This window comes from Sebastes fasciatus, chromosome 5 (assembly GCF_043250625.1).
Source record: "Sebastes fasciatus isolate fSebFas1 chromosome 5, fSebFas1.pri, whole genome shotgun sequence".
NCBI classification, from domain to species: domain Eukaryota; kingdom Metazoa; phylum Chordata; class Actinopteri; order Perciformes; family Sebastidae; genus Sebastes; species Sebastes fasciatus.
In genome coordinates, this window is record NC_133799.1 from 30,274,383 (window position 1) to 30,290,757 (window position 16,375).

At 40.8% G+C, this 16,375-nt stretch overlaps 2 protein-coding genes across 2 annotated transcripts in view; one reads left to right on the forward strand and one right to left on the reverse strand.

Moving 5' to 3' along the window:
* The window catches only part of kifap3a (kinesin-associated protein 3a), a 41,377-nt gene extending 38,757 nt beyond the window's left edge, over positions 1 to 2,620 (forward strand). The window contains exon 20 of the mRNA XM_074636382.1: positions 492 to 2,620. Within this exon, the coding sequence (XP_074492483.1) occupies positions 492 to 591 (100 nt within the window). The 3' untranslated portion in view covers positions 592 to 2,620. The remainder of the gene's footprint in view (positions 1 to 491) is intronic.
* Positions 2,621 to 3,331: 711 nt separating this feature from the next.
* Positions 3,332 to 16,375, reverse strand: part of LOC141768259 (protein Niban 1-like) — a 48,112-nt gene continuing 35,068 nt past the window's right edge. The window contains exons 7-14 of the mRNA XM_074636379.1: positions 12,912 to 13,016; positions 12,411 to 12,573; positions 12,091 to 12,269; positions 10,409 to 10,555; positions 8,837 to 8,947; positions 7,640 to 7,747; positions 7,359 to 7,470; positions 3,332 to 7,276 (exon numbers count right to left, since the gene is read on the reverse strand). Of these exons, the coding sequence (XP_074492480.1) occupies positions 6,051 to 7,276; positions 7,359 to 7,470; positions 7,640 to 7,747; positions 8,837 to 8,947; positions 10,409 to 10,555; positions 12,091 to 12,269; positions 12,411 to 12,573; positions 12,912 to 13,016 (2,151 nt within the window). The 3' untranslated portion in view covers positions 3,332 to 6,050. The remainder of the gene's footprint in view (positions 7,277 to 7,358; positions 7,471 to 7,639; positions 7,748 to 8,836; positions 8,948 to 10,408; positions 10,556 to 12,090; positions 12,270 to 12,410; positions 12,574 to 12,911; positions 13,017 to 16,375) is intronic.

Here is a 16,375-nt window from a genome sequence, read left to right on the forward strand (position 1 = left end):
CTTTCAAATGGGTAAATCTGGCACTCTTATTTCTGCCCACAACACTATTAGGGGCTTATTTTATACAATATGTTGGCCATTGGTGCTCACTCCTGGTTCTGCATGTTTCCATCTCTCCTCTCTCTACTCTCTGATTATCTCGATTGGTCGACACAAACATGATCCAACCGCACAGCCTCTAACCTCCACTGAATGGTCTCAAACATGTCTCAATTAGTTAAACAGACAATTTCATGCTTTTGTGTCCAGCTTAGCTAGTACTTCTCATAGTCACGTCAAGAGTTAAGGGAGCTTTAATACCAATAAAACAACATTTAAAACGTGTCTCTGTCATGACCATAAGAAAGATTGTTTTATGTACTGAGGGTTAAATAAAAAAAGAAAAGTATATTCTGTGATTCCTAATAGTTTACTTCTGTCATGCTGTATCAGATTGTATTGATTGTTAATTGTTAATTGTTTCCCATCTGTCCCCTCTTCTGTCTCGTCAGCGCGTCGGAGCAGTTCGTCCCAGCAGATCGACCCGTCAGCGCCTACGGCTTCCGCCCCGATGAGCAGTTTTTCTACAACTACAGCACGGCCTCCCGGTAAACCTGGAAACCTCTCACACATAAATACTGTACACGCGTTGTGTCCCTGATGTCCACTGTTCTTTATACATCTCTCAGCACTCTACAAGTCCTCACTGCTTAGGAGTTATCGCATTAACCATTAATTAGTCTGTTAATGAGGTGAATAATCAGAACTCTCTAGAATAATTTTCTTGATGTTAAAGCACCAAAAGGAATCTGTTTTATTTGAATATACTGACACTCATTCAGGGAAAACTCCTGAAACAAGGAACCGACTCCAAGTGAAAGTACGTGACTTCTTAATATAGACGTATGTCATCCTTAAAACTCAGAACCTTATTAACCTATATATTAAGGTCAGTTTTAGATTTAATTTTGTAAACACTGTATCATTTTAATGTTTCGTAAGTGATTCAAGAACACATGCTGTAGATCAAACTTAAATATTTTTCTGTTTCGTGATAAACTAGAAAGCTGTTGATTTAACACTGAACTGCATTGAGATTTTTTTCAGATTATAACTGAATGTTTCTTTTCTTTTTTTTAACCACAGTCTGCCTAATGTGATCATTCATAAACACTGTTTCAGGCAAAAGAAAAACAGCAAAATGAATGAGTGCGTTTTGAAAGATAAGTCTGGTGTTATTCTATATTTTTTCTTATTGTCAACTAATCTCATGTTTAGACTCAAACCAACGTGTTCATCTCCCAGTACCGTCTGACTTCCTGTCTGTGGCTCTCAGCTCCAAGCCCACTGGCTCCTACTGAAGACGTAAATCTTTAAAAACACCTCTCACATATTTCATTTTTTAAAAAAACAACTAAAACAGCTGCTCACTGTCGTTTTTAATCAAACAAACGGGAGGAAATAGTGCATTTGTTGGGGACTATTTTCAGCAGCGGATGAACCCACATTTGGCGCTGTAGTGAGTATTTGTGGCAGCAGGACGGTGTATGTGGGATTGAGTCAAAACAAACTACAGTGTGTGTGTTCATGGTGATGAAGGAACATGTCACCCAGAGCAACAGTGTGGCTCATTGATAATAGTTTCTGGACAACAATGGAGCTCTGTGGCACAGAGGAAGAAGAGATATCAGCCTTTGATACACACACAATACTAGTTAGTAGATACATTCGCTGTTGGTTTGGCTCTATGAGATTTATTTACAAGAAGAAAACTCACAGAATATCACCAGACTTATCCTTTAAAAGAGATAATATTTTATAGATATATAAATGATAGGGATGCACCGATTTATTGGCCGAACATCAGTATATCGGCCAATATTCGCCTTGTTGACTGCCATGGGCCTGTCGGTAAATAAGATGACATTCGCCGATTGCAGTGGCCGATATTTATCTGTTGTGTTGCATCAATTTTGCTCCGGCTAAATGTTGTGTTGGTTATTAAAAAAAAAAAAATAATAATCTTTTCATGTGAAAGAAGGTTATATTTAAGATTGTTTAAAACATTCAAAGACAGTATAATGAAATGCTGAATGACTTTAAAACAGCTCAGTTATTTTTTATATAACAAAGAGGTCTTTGTTTCCCTGGCACAAAAAAGGAATAAATAACAACAACAAAAACATCGGTATCGGCCAAATTGTTATTTTAAACATCGGTATCGGCACAGAATTTCATAATCGGTGCATCTCAGATAAATAGTAATATATTTTAACGGGGCTGTGTCACTGGCTGATGTAGTTTTTTGCTTGTGAGGCCTGAAAAGGTGGAAGTAAAAAAAAAACAAGGTTGGGCACCACTGAGTTATGCATTAAACATGTAGTTGCGTTAGATAAATATACATTAGGATAACACTTTATGTTGCAGGTCTGTATTTTCTTGATTATTTCCTAGGACATTTGCTGAAAATAACTATGTAGTTCAGTACATATTATAGGGAAAATACTGTAGACACAGTGTTCAATTGGTGCACTTTCAATTTAACAATGCCAATTAATTGCTAATATAACCTGGAGAGTCTTTCAGTCGGTGCACAGCAGGTCAGCTGGATTTGCTTACTCTTAAATCAACAAAAAATAAACTATAAACACACTACGAAGTAAACTCAAACAACTGCCTCAGAGCATCGTCTCTATAATAAGCACCAAATTACTCAGTCCTTTCCTGGAAACATCGTAGATAAATATTAGAAAATGAAAGACCATAAAATAAAGAGCGATCAGCATTTTCTTGTTTTGCCTTCGCACACACACGCACACACATTGTCTCTCACTGGAAGCGCTACAGTAGACTGTATAAAATCCAGACGCTGGATTAGGATGTCATTTATCTTTATTTCCGTGATTGTAATTGAAGAAGAAATGTTAACAGCCTTCATCGTCTTATCTTGAAAAATGTGTCTTAAATATGAACAAATGTTAAATAATTTATTTATATTCTTTATCTTGTCCTTGATGTGCCTGGAGCGCTGCTGGCTCGCTGAAATACGAGATATTTTTTCTCTGTGGTGCGATATATCAAATAAATGGAAGGCATATTATTGTAGTCGAGCTGTATTTAGTATGTAATCTGTCACAGATGTTGGATTACTTGCAGGTTTTTGATATGTCTCAGCACACTGTGTCTGTGATTGGTTTAAAAACTAAATAAAAAAGTTGTGGACCATAAATAAATAAAAAGCTTCATGCTTTATTTGTTTTATTGGCAAATAAAACCATTTATTGTTTGTGTTGTTTTCCCGACATTGAAACCAGAGAGTAGAAAGTTCACACAGAAATAGTTTGAGGGTATGTTTGTTTTATAGACTCTTATTTTATTATTCATATTTCCACACAATGTTTCCATTAAGCAACAGCCATGTGGTGGACAGTAAATGGTCAAATGTACTCGCACTGTAAACTGTCCTACTAACCACGTCTGCGTAAGATGCTCCACACAGGTAAAAAAGGCACAGGTGTTCAGACTCGGACCGGTCTCTACGGCAACCGCATCCACATGACGACGGAGGTTGGTTTCCTTCATCACGTGACGTTAGGCACGTGGAGGCAATATGGAGGTACTGTAAAGGCACTTTGAGGAGCTACTTCTTCAGTTTCCTTTTTAGTTAAAAGAAAGTCCTTCGGTAGGTCAAAAAGAATCACATTAAGGAGAAACAGATGTGCCTAAACTACGGATTCAATCTGAATTTGGAAGTGGTATTTATCCAGCGCATGTGGTATAATAATATATTAAAATATCTGTTATAGTGATTTCTAAACAATCTTAAAACTCACCGATTTAAAAAAAATAATGTGTGACACTAATGAGGAGGCATTCTCATGTAGTATGTTTAAAGAACATTTTTTGGGAATTAGTTAATTCGCTTTCCCCCCCCCGAGAGTGAGATGTTCAGATGGATATCAATCTCATGTCTGAGTGTCAAGTACAGAGCTGGAATCAGGACTTGGGACTTGTTTAGTTTAGCTTAGCTTAGTTTAGTTTAGTTTAACAGTGGGAAACGGCTCGCCTGGTTAAATAATAAACCTACAAACACCTCTAAAGCTAATTAACTAGCTAAACTAACTAAAACTAATTAACATCTTGTATCTTCTTTGTTTAATCTGTACACTAACAGAGAAGTAAAAACAGCAATTTGTGGTTTTTAGGGGGAGTTACGTACTGGAACTATTTCTTAATGAACAGCAGTGTATCTAACAACTAATGGTGGAAAGTAACTAAGTACATTAACTCAAGTTCTGTACTTAAGTACAGTTTTTTTTGTATTTTACTAGTATTTCTGCTACTTTATACTCGTTCTTCACCATGTTTCAAAAGGAAATATTTTTCTTTTTTACTCCACTACATTTATATGACAGCTATAGTTTTCTTTTCAGATTAAAATATTACTTGGAAAACATAGGATCTGATTATAAAATATGCTTCATTGCTATAGATACACTATCACATTGAATAGAGCAATAGCATAATGATTACTTTTACTTTTGATATTTTAAATGGACAGTTTGGGTGTTTTGAAGTGGGTTTGTAGGAGGTACTTGTCCAAAGTAGGTATATTACTTACAGTAGATGATGGTCGGCAGACAGGAGTATAAACACCGGAGCAAAGCAATACAGTGCTGTGGACGGGGACGGCAGAAAAACTTATTTTAGCCACTTAAACAAATCTATATCAGTCTAAGTGTACGCTACATTTAGAATATTTTCACTGTTTTATCTTTCCGTCAGACGGACCTTTCCTTCTCCGTTCCGACGGGGAACTGAACTGAAAGTGAAACTTATCTTTGCTCTCAACAAAGCCACCAGACTCAGATGACAAAAACAGTATAAATACGTTTCACTTTCAGTTCAGTTCACCGTCAGAAAATATTCTAAATATAGCGTACACTTAAACTGATATAGATTTTATTAGGTGGGCTTTCTTTTAGGTGGCTAAAATGCGTTTTTCTACACGCCCTGTCCACAGCACTGTTTTGCTTTGCTCTGGTGCCGGTGCTTTTGTCTGTTTGTGCAAACTGGAGGCATGCCGACCGCAATCTACTGTAGGTAATACACCTACTATGGCTACGTACCTCATACAACCCCACTTCAAAACACCCAAACTATCCCTTTAAGCTGCTAATACTTGAATACTTTTACTAAAGTAAGATGTCTAAATCCAAACTTATTTGTAATGCAGTACATTTATACTGCAAGTTTTACTTAAGTTACTTCTTCCACCACTTGTAACAACACAAGTGGTTTGTTAAGAAATAGTTTCAACACGTAAATTCCTTTGAAAACCACAATTTGTACATTTCCGTTTCTCTACAAATTCAAGAAACATATGATACAATGTATGAATTATTATTATATATTGTATTATATGTAATGGTATTATATATTGAGCTTAAGAGGTGTCGCTAGCTGTATTTTTGATCTTTGGACAGAGCCAGGCTAGCTGTTTCCCCCTGCACTCCAGCTCACATACAGAAATGACATCCATCTTCACATCCTACTGTCAGAAAGACAGCGCATAAGAAAAATGTCCAAAAGGTCTAACTATTCCTTTCAAATAAATTCATAATCTACCACAGCATAATGACATTTCCAGAAACTTCACAATCTTAGTAAAATAGTTCTAAATCTTAAGTTCTCTAAAACAATTTGGTGCTAAACTAATTGTAGTGTTGAAAGAGATTCACTGAATGAAACAGACCTGTTGGTTTGACACACCTGACACAGCTGATATATTGATTTGTGTAAATGATTAGTATAAATAATTTACCATTATTTCATGCATATGTTGTTTTTTTTTCATGTTCATGGAAGTGTTTGTGAACGTTTCTCAGGAGTCTTTTTTCCTATTTCTGCTCTGAGAACAAATGATTGGAGTCCAGGACAGTTTGAGGTTACCGTTCTGTTCTGGTCATAATCTGGTTCCCTTCAGCAGAACACAGTAGAACATCCTTAATGAATTTGTCCCTTATCTTGCTGAAAAGAACAGTACTGCAGTTGTGATTAATCATGATGCCTCACTCCTCGTCTTTTGGAATTCCGCTCGGGTAACGCTGCACCAGCTCCTCCACCTCGATCACCTCCTCCACCAGGTCACGGATCTGCTGGATGGAGTCGACGGGCTGGGCTTCAGGGCCGGAGGAGGTCTCTTCCTTGGCGGGCTCAGAAGGCTGAGTGGTTTTAACATCTTCTGCCTCCACCGATGGCTCCACGCTCGCACCCGCCTCCACGTCCCCGCCTACAGCTTCTGTCTGGGCCTGAGCAGACGGTTCGTCCCCTGCGGTTTTCTCCCCAGCTGTGGCTCCTGAGCTCACAGGTGACTTAGCCTCGTCCTCCAAGACGTCAGAGGTCGTTGAGACTTCGTCCTCACTGCTCCTTGTTTTCACTTCCTCCGTGGACTCGATGTCTGACGGGGCCGACTCGCTTCCCACCGACACGTCCAGAGAATTGGGATCTGAGAAGGTAAGTGACGCTGCTTCCCGTCGCTTCAGGTCCAGGCTGATGTCTGCAGATGTGAGTGCAGGTGTTTGACCACTAGAGGGAGCCTCTGACTCGAGTTCTGAGCTTCCACAGTGTGTCTCTTCTTCACTGCCGGCTATAGCCTGGGCACCTTCTGCTACTGGTTCATTAGTAGGATCAGGACTCGGTATGGGAGCTTCTATCTGTGCTGCTGCTGCTGCTGCTTCTACGTCTGTCTTTACGCTTTCTACAACAGTTGGGGTTTCTGACAAAGTGGTTTCTACCTCTTTTGGAGCGTCTGTGCTCTGCGTCTGAGGCTCAGCAGCCGTCTCGACCGTTTCTGTTTTGACCGAAATCACCTCCTCTTGGGTCTCTGGAGCTGTTTCTACATTCACTTCCTGCGTCTCACTCTGGTTGATCGTCTCGAGTGCAACAGGGGCGCCTGCTTCTTCTGCCTTCACAGTTTGGAAGACTTCTTCTTCTGCTTTGGGCGGCGTTGCCTCCACCTCCTCACTGACCGCTGCATCGTTTTCTTCAACCTTCCCCAGAGGTGTCTCGACATCGACATCCTCCTTCTGGGACCCGGACGACACACCGTTGACCACAAGAGGAGACGGCGGCTGGGGCTCAGAGGAGGCGTTGGCGGGGGAGGCGAGCACCATGGCGGGGCTGCCCGGAGTGGAGACGGGCGAGGACGAGAGGCTGGAGCGGCTGGACTGACTGAGCAGGTCTCTGCTGTCTGTGAACAGGTTGAACTTCTTCAGGCTGGCCGCCTCCTTCATCACTGCAGGAGGAAAACGGGAAGGATTAGAGGGCGTCTCCGTGAGGGAGAATGATGCTGATGTGTCATCATCAGTGTGTCGTACCTTTAGTGACCTCCTTGTCCAGAGATTGCAGGAGGATGTTCTCATAAACGTTCTGTACATGGATGAAGTTGGAGTGGTCGGCGTCTACTGTCTGCTCGAGTTCCTGAAGCTCCTGTACAGAGAGACACACTGAGGTCATGTTCTGAAACTACGTGGATGCTGAATGAAACTCACCATCGTAGCTTTCAGAAGAATTAAACTTATTTAAAATGATGTTAATTTCTGCTGAAATGTAATGTTTTAGAGGACACTGTTTAGATGTGTGTGTGTGTGTGACTCACAGTTTTGCAGGTGGGGGCCAGGCTCTTCTTGATGAAGGGCAGAGTGACGGAGACAAGAGCCTCCCTGGAGATCCTCTTCCTCACCGTGCTGCTGTCATAGTCATATTGCTGCAGGACACACAGAGGAGAGACAGGAGGTCTTTTTATTTATTTATCTCAGGTATGATCACATTTCAACTGCAGCATCACTACATGAAGATTCAGGGTCAACAAGAGTCCGTCTGTTGTAAATGTCTTTTGCAGTGCAGAGCCGCTGCTTTCCTGCTTCAACTGTGATTTATACTGATTGTAGTTGTGCAGACGTCTCTCCCCCTTCATCCCTCCATCCCTCTCTCATCTCCCTCGTTCCTCTTGTCTCTCTCTTTCTCCCGTCCCTCGTTCCTGTCACTTCCCTCTCTCATACCTCCCCCTCTCTCTTCCTTCTCTCTCCCTTTTCTAGTTCCTCTTGTCTCTCTCATTCTCCTGTTCCTCTTTCCTCTAACTTCCTCTCTCTCTTTCCTCTTTCCTCTCGCTTCTCTCTTTCTCTCCCCCTCTTATTCTTCTGTCCCTCGTTCCTCTCACTTTCTCTCATCCCTCTCTTGTCCCTCGTTCCTCTCACTTCCCTCTCTCATCCCTCTCGTCCCTCTTACTTCCCACTCTTTCCTCTCTCATCCCACTCTCTTTCCCTCTCTCATCCCTCTCTCTTTCTCCCATCCCTCGTTCCTCACACTTCCCTCTCTCTCGTCCCTCTCTCATCCTTCGTTCCTCTCACTTCCCTCTCCCTCCCTCTCTCATCCATCCTTCTCTCTTCTTTTTCTCTCCCTTCTCTCCCCTGTCCCGTCTTTCTCTCCCTCTCTCATCCCTCTTGTCTATCTCTCTTGTCCCTCTCTCGTCCTTCTCTTATCCCTCTCTCTCGTCCATCCCTCTCCCCTCTCTTGTCTCTCTCACTTCCCTCTCTCTCGTCTGTCCCTCTCTCGTCTTTCTCTCCCTCTCTCGTGTCTCTCTCTCTGTCTGAATTTTTTTAAATGGCAGTAATGTTCTTCTATAATTCATTAAAATGTTACACAGAATCGTTCAGAAACACAAGAGGATGCCAGAATGATCTCTTTTCCCTTTAAAACTGTTGATAAAAACTAATTCAGCTTCATTAATTAAAACAAATCCAGTTCCAGCATCAATGAGGTTTTCGTGTTCTCGTGTTATAAATGACAATCTGACCTTGAGCACTCTGTGTTTGGCCTTCTCGATGGCAGGGCCGGGGTTGTCCGGGTTGTCCTGGACGGCTTTGTTGAGCAGCTGCTCGAACGTGTAGGCTGCATTCTCAGTCATCTGAAACACACACACACACACACAGGATGAGATTAGATCAGGTCAGACAGCAGTTTAATGCCCCAAATACAGAGTGGAAAAAAAGCAGCTGGAAATCCCATCATTGTGAAATATCAGCAGCAGATCCATCCTGTGTCCACACAACAAGTTTTTTCATTGTTTCAACACTGAAGTGCCGAGTCAATGTATTGAAGGAACATACGTTACAATCACAAGTGTGTCATGAATGTTGGCTAATAAAATTACTCAGAGAAATTCCTCCGCCCACTCTAAATGAGAGCTGAGTGGTCTGAAGGAGGAGACGGTGAATGAACACAAATCATACTGTGTGTGTATCAGTGGTAGAAGCTCTTTTAATGGCGTTAAAATACCAGTACAACAATGTAAAAATACACCCAAGTGAAAGTAATGTATTTATAATCCTACTGAGACCTGCAGTAGGCTGAATATTTCTGGCATCATTGGGCAAAAATCCCATAATAAACTTTCAGCATATTGTAAGTGTTTTGAGAGAAAACTAGACTTCTGCACCCACTTAGGCTTTAAAAAATCTAGCCCGTGACGGGAGACTTTGGCCGATCACAGGTCATTTCAGAGAGAGAGCGTTCCTATTGGCTGTTCATTTAACGGAGGCAGCTGTCAATTACTAGCGAACTCCGATCAATCGGTCAAACTAGGCAGCGCTGATCAAATATGAATCAATACTCTGTTACTGTAATGCCTATTTCTCACCTCAAATGTTTTCAGAAACATCTTGTAGTGTACTGTTTTGCTGTAAAATGATAAAGTTTGTGGCCTGGCAGCCATGTTGAGATCAGTTGAGGAAATACCAAGCACCGCCCACCTGCCGGAGCAAGCTTTCTCATTTTATAGCTAAACAGTACACTACAAGATGTTTCTGAAAACATTTGAGGTGAGAAATAGGCATTACAGTAACAGAATATTGATTCATATTTGATCAGCGCTGCCTAGTTTGACCGTTTGATCTGAGTTTATGAGTGATTGACAGCTGCTCAGAGACAGCAAGGCTCCAGCTCGGCTCTGATTGGTTGTTTTATTAAAATAGCTTTTTTTTAAAAACATATTTGCTCCAATTCTACGTACTGCAGCTTTAAGTAAAAGCACAGAAGTTTCAGCAGTAACGCAAGTAAATATGCCTCCTCTAAATACACAAATTAGTGTTTGTTTTCTCTAATATTTGCTTTTGTGTGGTGGAACTGCTAACAACTCATAGACATCTGAAGCATGACAAGAAGAGGCCCAAACTGAGGTCACAGGCAAAAAAGTTTGGTACCCACTAGTTAACAACCTTCTCGGATGTTTTTTTAATGTTGAAACTTAGTCTGAAAGGAAACTAGTATCTAAGGCTGATGAATAAATGTACTCAAATAAAGTACAACAACCTCAGAGCTGTACTTAAGCACAGTACTGAAATAAATGAGTGTGTGTGTGTGTGTGTACCTGCTGCAGGTCAATCTGAGCGCTGTGGATCACTCCTGTGATGTTGGAGAAACCGAATCTCTCCTGCAGGTGCTGCAGTTTCTCCTGCAGGGAGCCGATATTCTGGTAGCAGCTCAGCAGGTCCGGTCTCGCCATGTTAGCAAGAGTCTGAGAGATAGAGAAAAAGTAGGGGGTTTAAAGAACAGCCTGTTCAGCTCTTTTAGTAGATACAGCTGGGGGTAACACTTATTTTGAAGGGGTGAGCAGAAAGGAGCACGGCAGGGAAACTAAACAAATTTGGGCCTAAAAATGACTTATTTGGTATCAGGTTCAAATTAATGTCAAGCAAATGTAACAGTAGGAACTAAAGTTACAGGTTGCAGTCAGTCTACTTCAATCAGTTAGGGAGGAGCACCCAGAGAGTTAGCCGCTGCGTTTTGGTATTGAGGTGCCTACAAATACTGAATTGTGAGGTTATAATGTTTCTCTCTAACCCAGGGGTAGGCAACCTTAGGCACATGTGCCACCATTGGCACGCAGTAGCTTAACCAATGGTACACTAGCAACAAGCAAGAGAGTTTTTTTTGGAAATGTTGAAGTGCCCTCTAATCCACATGCCAAATTAACTTTTTGACAGCCATTGGCAGTTGCACGGCCTGTTATTTACGGTAGTTTGATTGTTTTTTTTCCCCCACCTGCATTCCGTGAAGACCCGCCCTACTCTGCCTCTGATTGGCTAGTTCTCGTTTCCTTCTTGGCACAGTTGGTTAAGTTTACTGCTGATGGACAAGATTGTTGGAGGGTTCGTGTCATAATTAAACTTAATGTTAACCTTAATGCTGATATGGTGCACTGATTAACAAGACATTTTAAAAATGGGACTTCATATCAAAAAGGTTGCCGACCCCTGCTCTATAACGCCTACACGGTCTTTTGTTTACAGTGGTGATGCAACGTTGGACGTTGTTTTAGCAATAACCTGACTGGCTGCTACCAGTTAGTGCTGACTGTGGACTATCTGATCTAAATGATCTGCATGGATTTTGTAGTGTTGCAGCTAACAATTATTTTCATTATCTATTCACGTGTCGATTATTTTCTCGATGAATCGTTTGGTCTAAGAAAATAACGAATTAACGAAATAACAAAAAATCACAATTTCCTAAAGCTTAAGGTGACGTCTTCAAATAGCTTATTTAATCCGACCGACAGTCTAAAAGCCAAAGATATCCAATTTACTATCACATAAGACTGATCAATAATCAGCTGTTCATTTCAGCTCTACAGCTTTGATCTGTTTTTGAACAGAGATGTGGATATACTTCAGATTTTGTCTTTTTTTGTTGTTGAAATTCCCTAAACATATTGTTAGAGTGTAAACAAAATTGTTTTAGAATGTGTTTTTTTTTCTTTGTGTCATCTGCTGGGCCAATATGACCATTCCTAAAGTCAACAGGTTTTCATCATGGTGGAAAAAATGTTGGGTAGACGACTTTTTAGATGAGTATTTATGGAAAAGTAAACTAGGCCACACTTGAGAGGAAAACTCTGTGCTATATATTCAGCAAATAGAAAACTAAATCTTGAGGAGACAGTAAAAAATAATTATTCCTGATAATTATTTCTTATTCATTTCTTATGAAGTCAGGTTTTGTCTTCGATAACAGAGAAAAAACACGAGGGGACTTTCATTATGAACAAACCTTCTTCAGTTGCTCGTTGTCTTCTAGCAGCTGACACACCTGGTCCATCGTGTTTTCACTCAGCTGCCGTCCCTCCTGGAAACCAGAGCTGACAGGCTCCATCAGCTCCTCCAGGACGGAGGCGAGGTACGGCTGGACGGACTCGGAGCACAGCTTCTCCGCTGGCTCCGACACTTTGGCTGGAGGAAGAAATAAAAAGTTTATTCTCAGTAACCAACCGGAACCCAGAGCCAGTTTCATTCACATTCATCACAGAGGAATGCAGCTCATCCTGTGTTTGACAGCACCGAGTATCAGTCAGCAATAAGGTTTAACGTTACCTCGGACTTTTTCCTCCAGCTGCTGTCTGGAGTTGAGGATCTGGTCCATGTCGGAGTGGATGAGCACCTCCTGCTGCCGGACCGACGTTCGACACTCCTCTTTCAGCGCGGTAAGTCCCTCCAGCAGATGCTCCTGGATCAGGACGTATGCCGCCTCCACCGTCTAGACACAATCAGGCACCAATTCATCAAACACAGGTCATTTCACAAATAAAGTTTTCTGTTCTCTTCATGTCTTATATGAAGATTTTACAATAGAGACAGGAAGGGAATGGCCCACAGCATGAATGCATAATGTATCATTTCAGATTTAACTGGGTTAAACTTGTTAGCAAACTCCATCAAATAGAACGCCGAAACGTACATTTACATGGATTAAAATGCTGCTTGTGTGCCAATTTGCAAATGAAAACAATTAGTTTTCATTTGCACCGACAAGGAACCGGCAGCATCATCAGTCATGAAGGATATAAAAGGTATCAAGTTAACAGAGTGACTCACAGCGAACCAGACTCTCTTCTTCTCCGTCTTCTTGGCTTTGAGGCGAGGCAGCATGTCTTTCTCTAGAGACGGCAGCAGCTGCTCCATCACCACGTTGGCCATCACCTGCAAACACACACACACACACACACAGGACTGAAATTAGTATTTATTTCAACACATCATTAAGCATTTAAAGCTGTCTAAAATATCTCAGGTTACCAAAACCCAAAGTGATATTGTTGGATTTCTTTTTTTGTCTAATTAATGGTCAAATATTATCCAACTAGACAGTCCTATATTCTAGTGCTAAAGTTAGTCTAGTTATAAAACACAAATTAATTTAAGAAGATGCACTATATAGTATATAATAAAGCAAGACCCATAAATTGGCTCCCATATTTGCTTATTGCAGATATGTATTTATTAATAAACAATAAATTACAGCACAGAAATGCCAAACTAGGTTTGAAATCAAATAATTTTACAATGGGTGCCTTCATTAGAGCACTGACAAGTTTCTTTTACACTTTAAAATGTCCCATTTAGTTTGTATCTTGGTCACAGATCTTAAATCTAATCTGTATCAAAATTGGTTTTTTTTGTTTGTTTTTTTAAATACAACCCACAAATATAATTTATTTTTTTTAAAAACTCCCAATATTGACATCAGTATTGGCTTCAAAACTCCAGGTTAATCAACTGAGGGGCTTTGGGGGTAAAATGAACAGTGAGACTCTATTCAGGCCCCAAAGTTAGTCTAGTTCTGATTTGATTACACAACATGAATTCATTTGAGAATATGTATTATAAGCATAGCATTGACTGAAATATCAAAGGTCTTAAAACAAAAGACGGAGCCTCAAGATCCACCTTAACACCTTTACTATTTTCATTGATATTGTGTTTTAATGGTGCATATCACCTTATACATTTGGAATGAGAAAAAGGCAACATTTTCAGAGGAAATTTTGTGGGTGCTTGCTGCTGAAATTTAGCCAGTAAAATGTTTGAAATAGTTTTGCTCGGTTAGTAATCCAGCCTTGGTTAAATAACCCAAAGTAGAAAGAACTCAGAGCTGGATCGGCATCAAAATACACATCGAGAAGGATTGTGATGGGGTACATGTGCCAGATGTTTCTTCATTCAAAAGTGCAGAAGTTCATGAGAAAATATTGAAGAAAAAGCTCAAGATGTGAAGAAATCCTCCACACTAAATCCAATCCTAGATTTCAACAAAGTGTTACTGAAATCCATCACGTTTTTTTAAAGAGGACTTATTGTGCTTTTGTGCTTTTTGTCCAAAGGGAGTTACTCTCCCTCACAGAAACGCTGCTCCTGAACTGCCTGAAACATCTTGCTTGAAGTCCTGCCTTTTCTTCTGTAACGTGATGATGTCACTAAGTAACACATTTGCACAGCGGCTAGTTTGGTATGTCCTCAAACAAAGCTAGTTAAGAGCGTAGCTGAAGCGGAGTCTGAAGAGTTTGGTTTGGTTGACCAATCACAACAGAGTGGGCCAGCTGACCAATCAGAGCAGACCGGGCTTTTCTGGAGGGCGGGGCAGGAGCTCAAACAGAGCGTTTCAGACCGAGGGTGAAAAGAGGTGCTGCAGCACAGCCGGTATGAGAAAAATAAAGTGTTTTTTTAACATTACAGCGTGTAAACATGTTCTGGTTGAAACCCAAAAGACAAGTATGCACCTGAAAATAAGCACAATAGATCCCCTTTAAATAACCGAATGCTAACAGGAACAGGCAGAGGCAGGACTGTAGTTACCAGTGAGGACACGTCTTTGCTATTTTGGGGGATGTGGAGGTTTTTTGCAACTTACTCCAGCTGGTATTGTCTTTTTTTTTATAAATGACTTAAATGATTACTAAACATGCAAGTGAACAGTCACACACACACACACACACACACACAACACACACACACACACACACACACACACACACCCCACTTTCTATCCAAATAACTGTTTGTCAAGTCTGACAACTTGACTGATTTATGATTTTGCAACTCTGGTGATAAAACTCAGTGAAACTTTGTGTTTCTGCTGCCGACATTTCATTCATTCCTTTCATGTCTCAGCTCTGATTCGTGGGTGTGGGTTGTGTGTGTGTGTGTGTGTGCGTCAGACGAGAGCTATGTGTAAGAAGAAAAAAATGCCGGTGAGTGAGTGCAAGCATGTGTACTTCGGTATTTACTTTTACTACAAGTGTATGAACGCACGAGAGAAAACAGGAAATGTCTGACTTATTGTTAAAACAAAATTGACTTTAAATGGTGTGTGTGTGTGTGTGTGTTTCCTGCAGCAAGTCAAACTTCCTCTCACCTTGACTAAACACAATGTGCTCACCTTGACTAAACACAATGTGAGCGAACAACAACACAATGGAGCATTTACACGGTCATTATGTGGGAGGATTCCTGCTCTGCTTTAAAGAGAACAGGGAGGAAAACGTCAGGAAGGAGCAGAGAGCACAGGGAAGGAGGAAGAAGGAAGAGAAAAAGAGAGGAAGGAGGACGGTCTGAGTGAACAAAACCTCCTCTCCTCCCATGTTTACTCAGTTTTTCTCTGCTGCCGGAAGATTAAAAGCAAACCGAGTGAGACGATGCAAATGAGTCGTGACTCTGATTAGTACACGCCCTGCATCCTTCCATCATGCAAATACACTGCAGTCTGGAAATAGGAAACAGTGGAAGCTTCTTATTTTTAGATGTTGATTGTTTCGTCTCTGAACTCCAGCATATTATAGACTATTAATGAAACAATGACGATGGGCTTTGAGGGCTGATTTTCAGCTTTAAAGACACAGATAAATAAAAATTAAATCGCAAGACATTTAGTACGCACAAAAACAGAAATATCGATACAAATTCTTTTTGTCTTTCATTTTCTTGGATGTAGACACTTAATATATGTGGACACCTTTAAAAATCAGCTTAAGACCCACCTGTTTAGATTTTACTTTGTGCATTTTTTCTACTTTCTATTTATTTGAATTTATTTCTATTTTTGTGTGTTTTATTCTTCTTAAAAGGTACAGTGTGTAGGATTTGGCTGCATCTAGCGGTATGGTTGCAGATTGCAACCACTGAGTACCCCTCTGCCCACTCCTCCCTTTCCAAGTAACGTGAGCCACCGAGTGCAAATTGGTCAATCGAACCAAACTCTTCAGACTCCGCTCCAGCCCCGCTCTAACTAGTTTTGTTTGAGTGTGTGCCAAACCAGAGTGTTATGCAAATGTGTTACTTGGTGACATCACCATGTTACGGAAGAAAAGGCGGGACTTTAAGCAAGGCGTTTCAGGCAGTTCAGGAGCAGTGTTACTTCCTTTGGTGTAGACTTTGGGCTTTGTAACTCTGCAGACCTCTTTACATGCACAAAAAATATATATAACACACCAAAGGAAAGGGAAAAAGCACAAAAGCATAATAGCTCCTCTTTAAGTATAGACGTGGTTAGCCTAGCTTAGCAT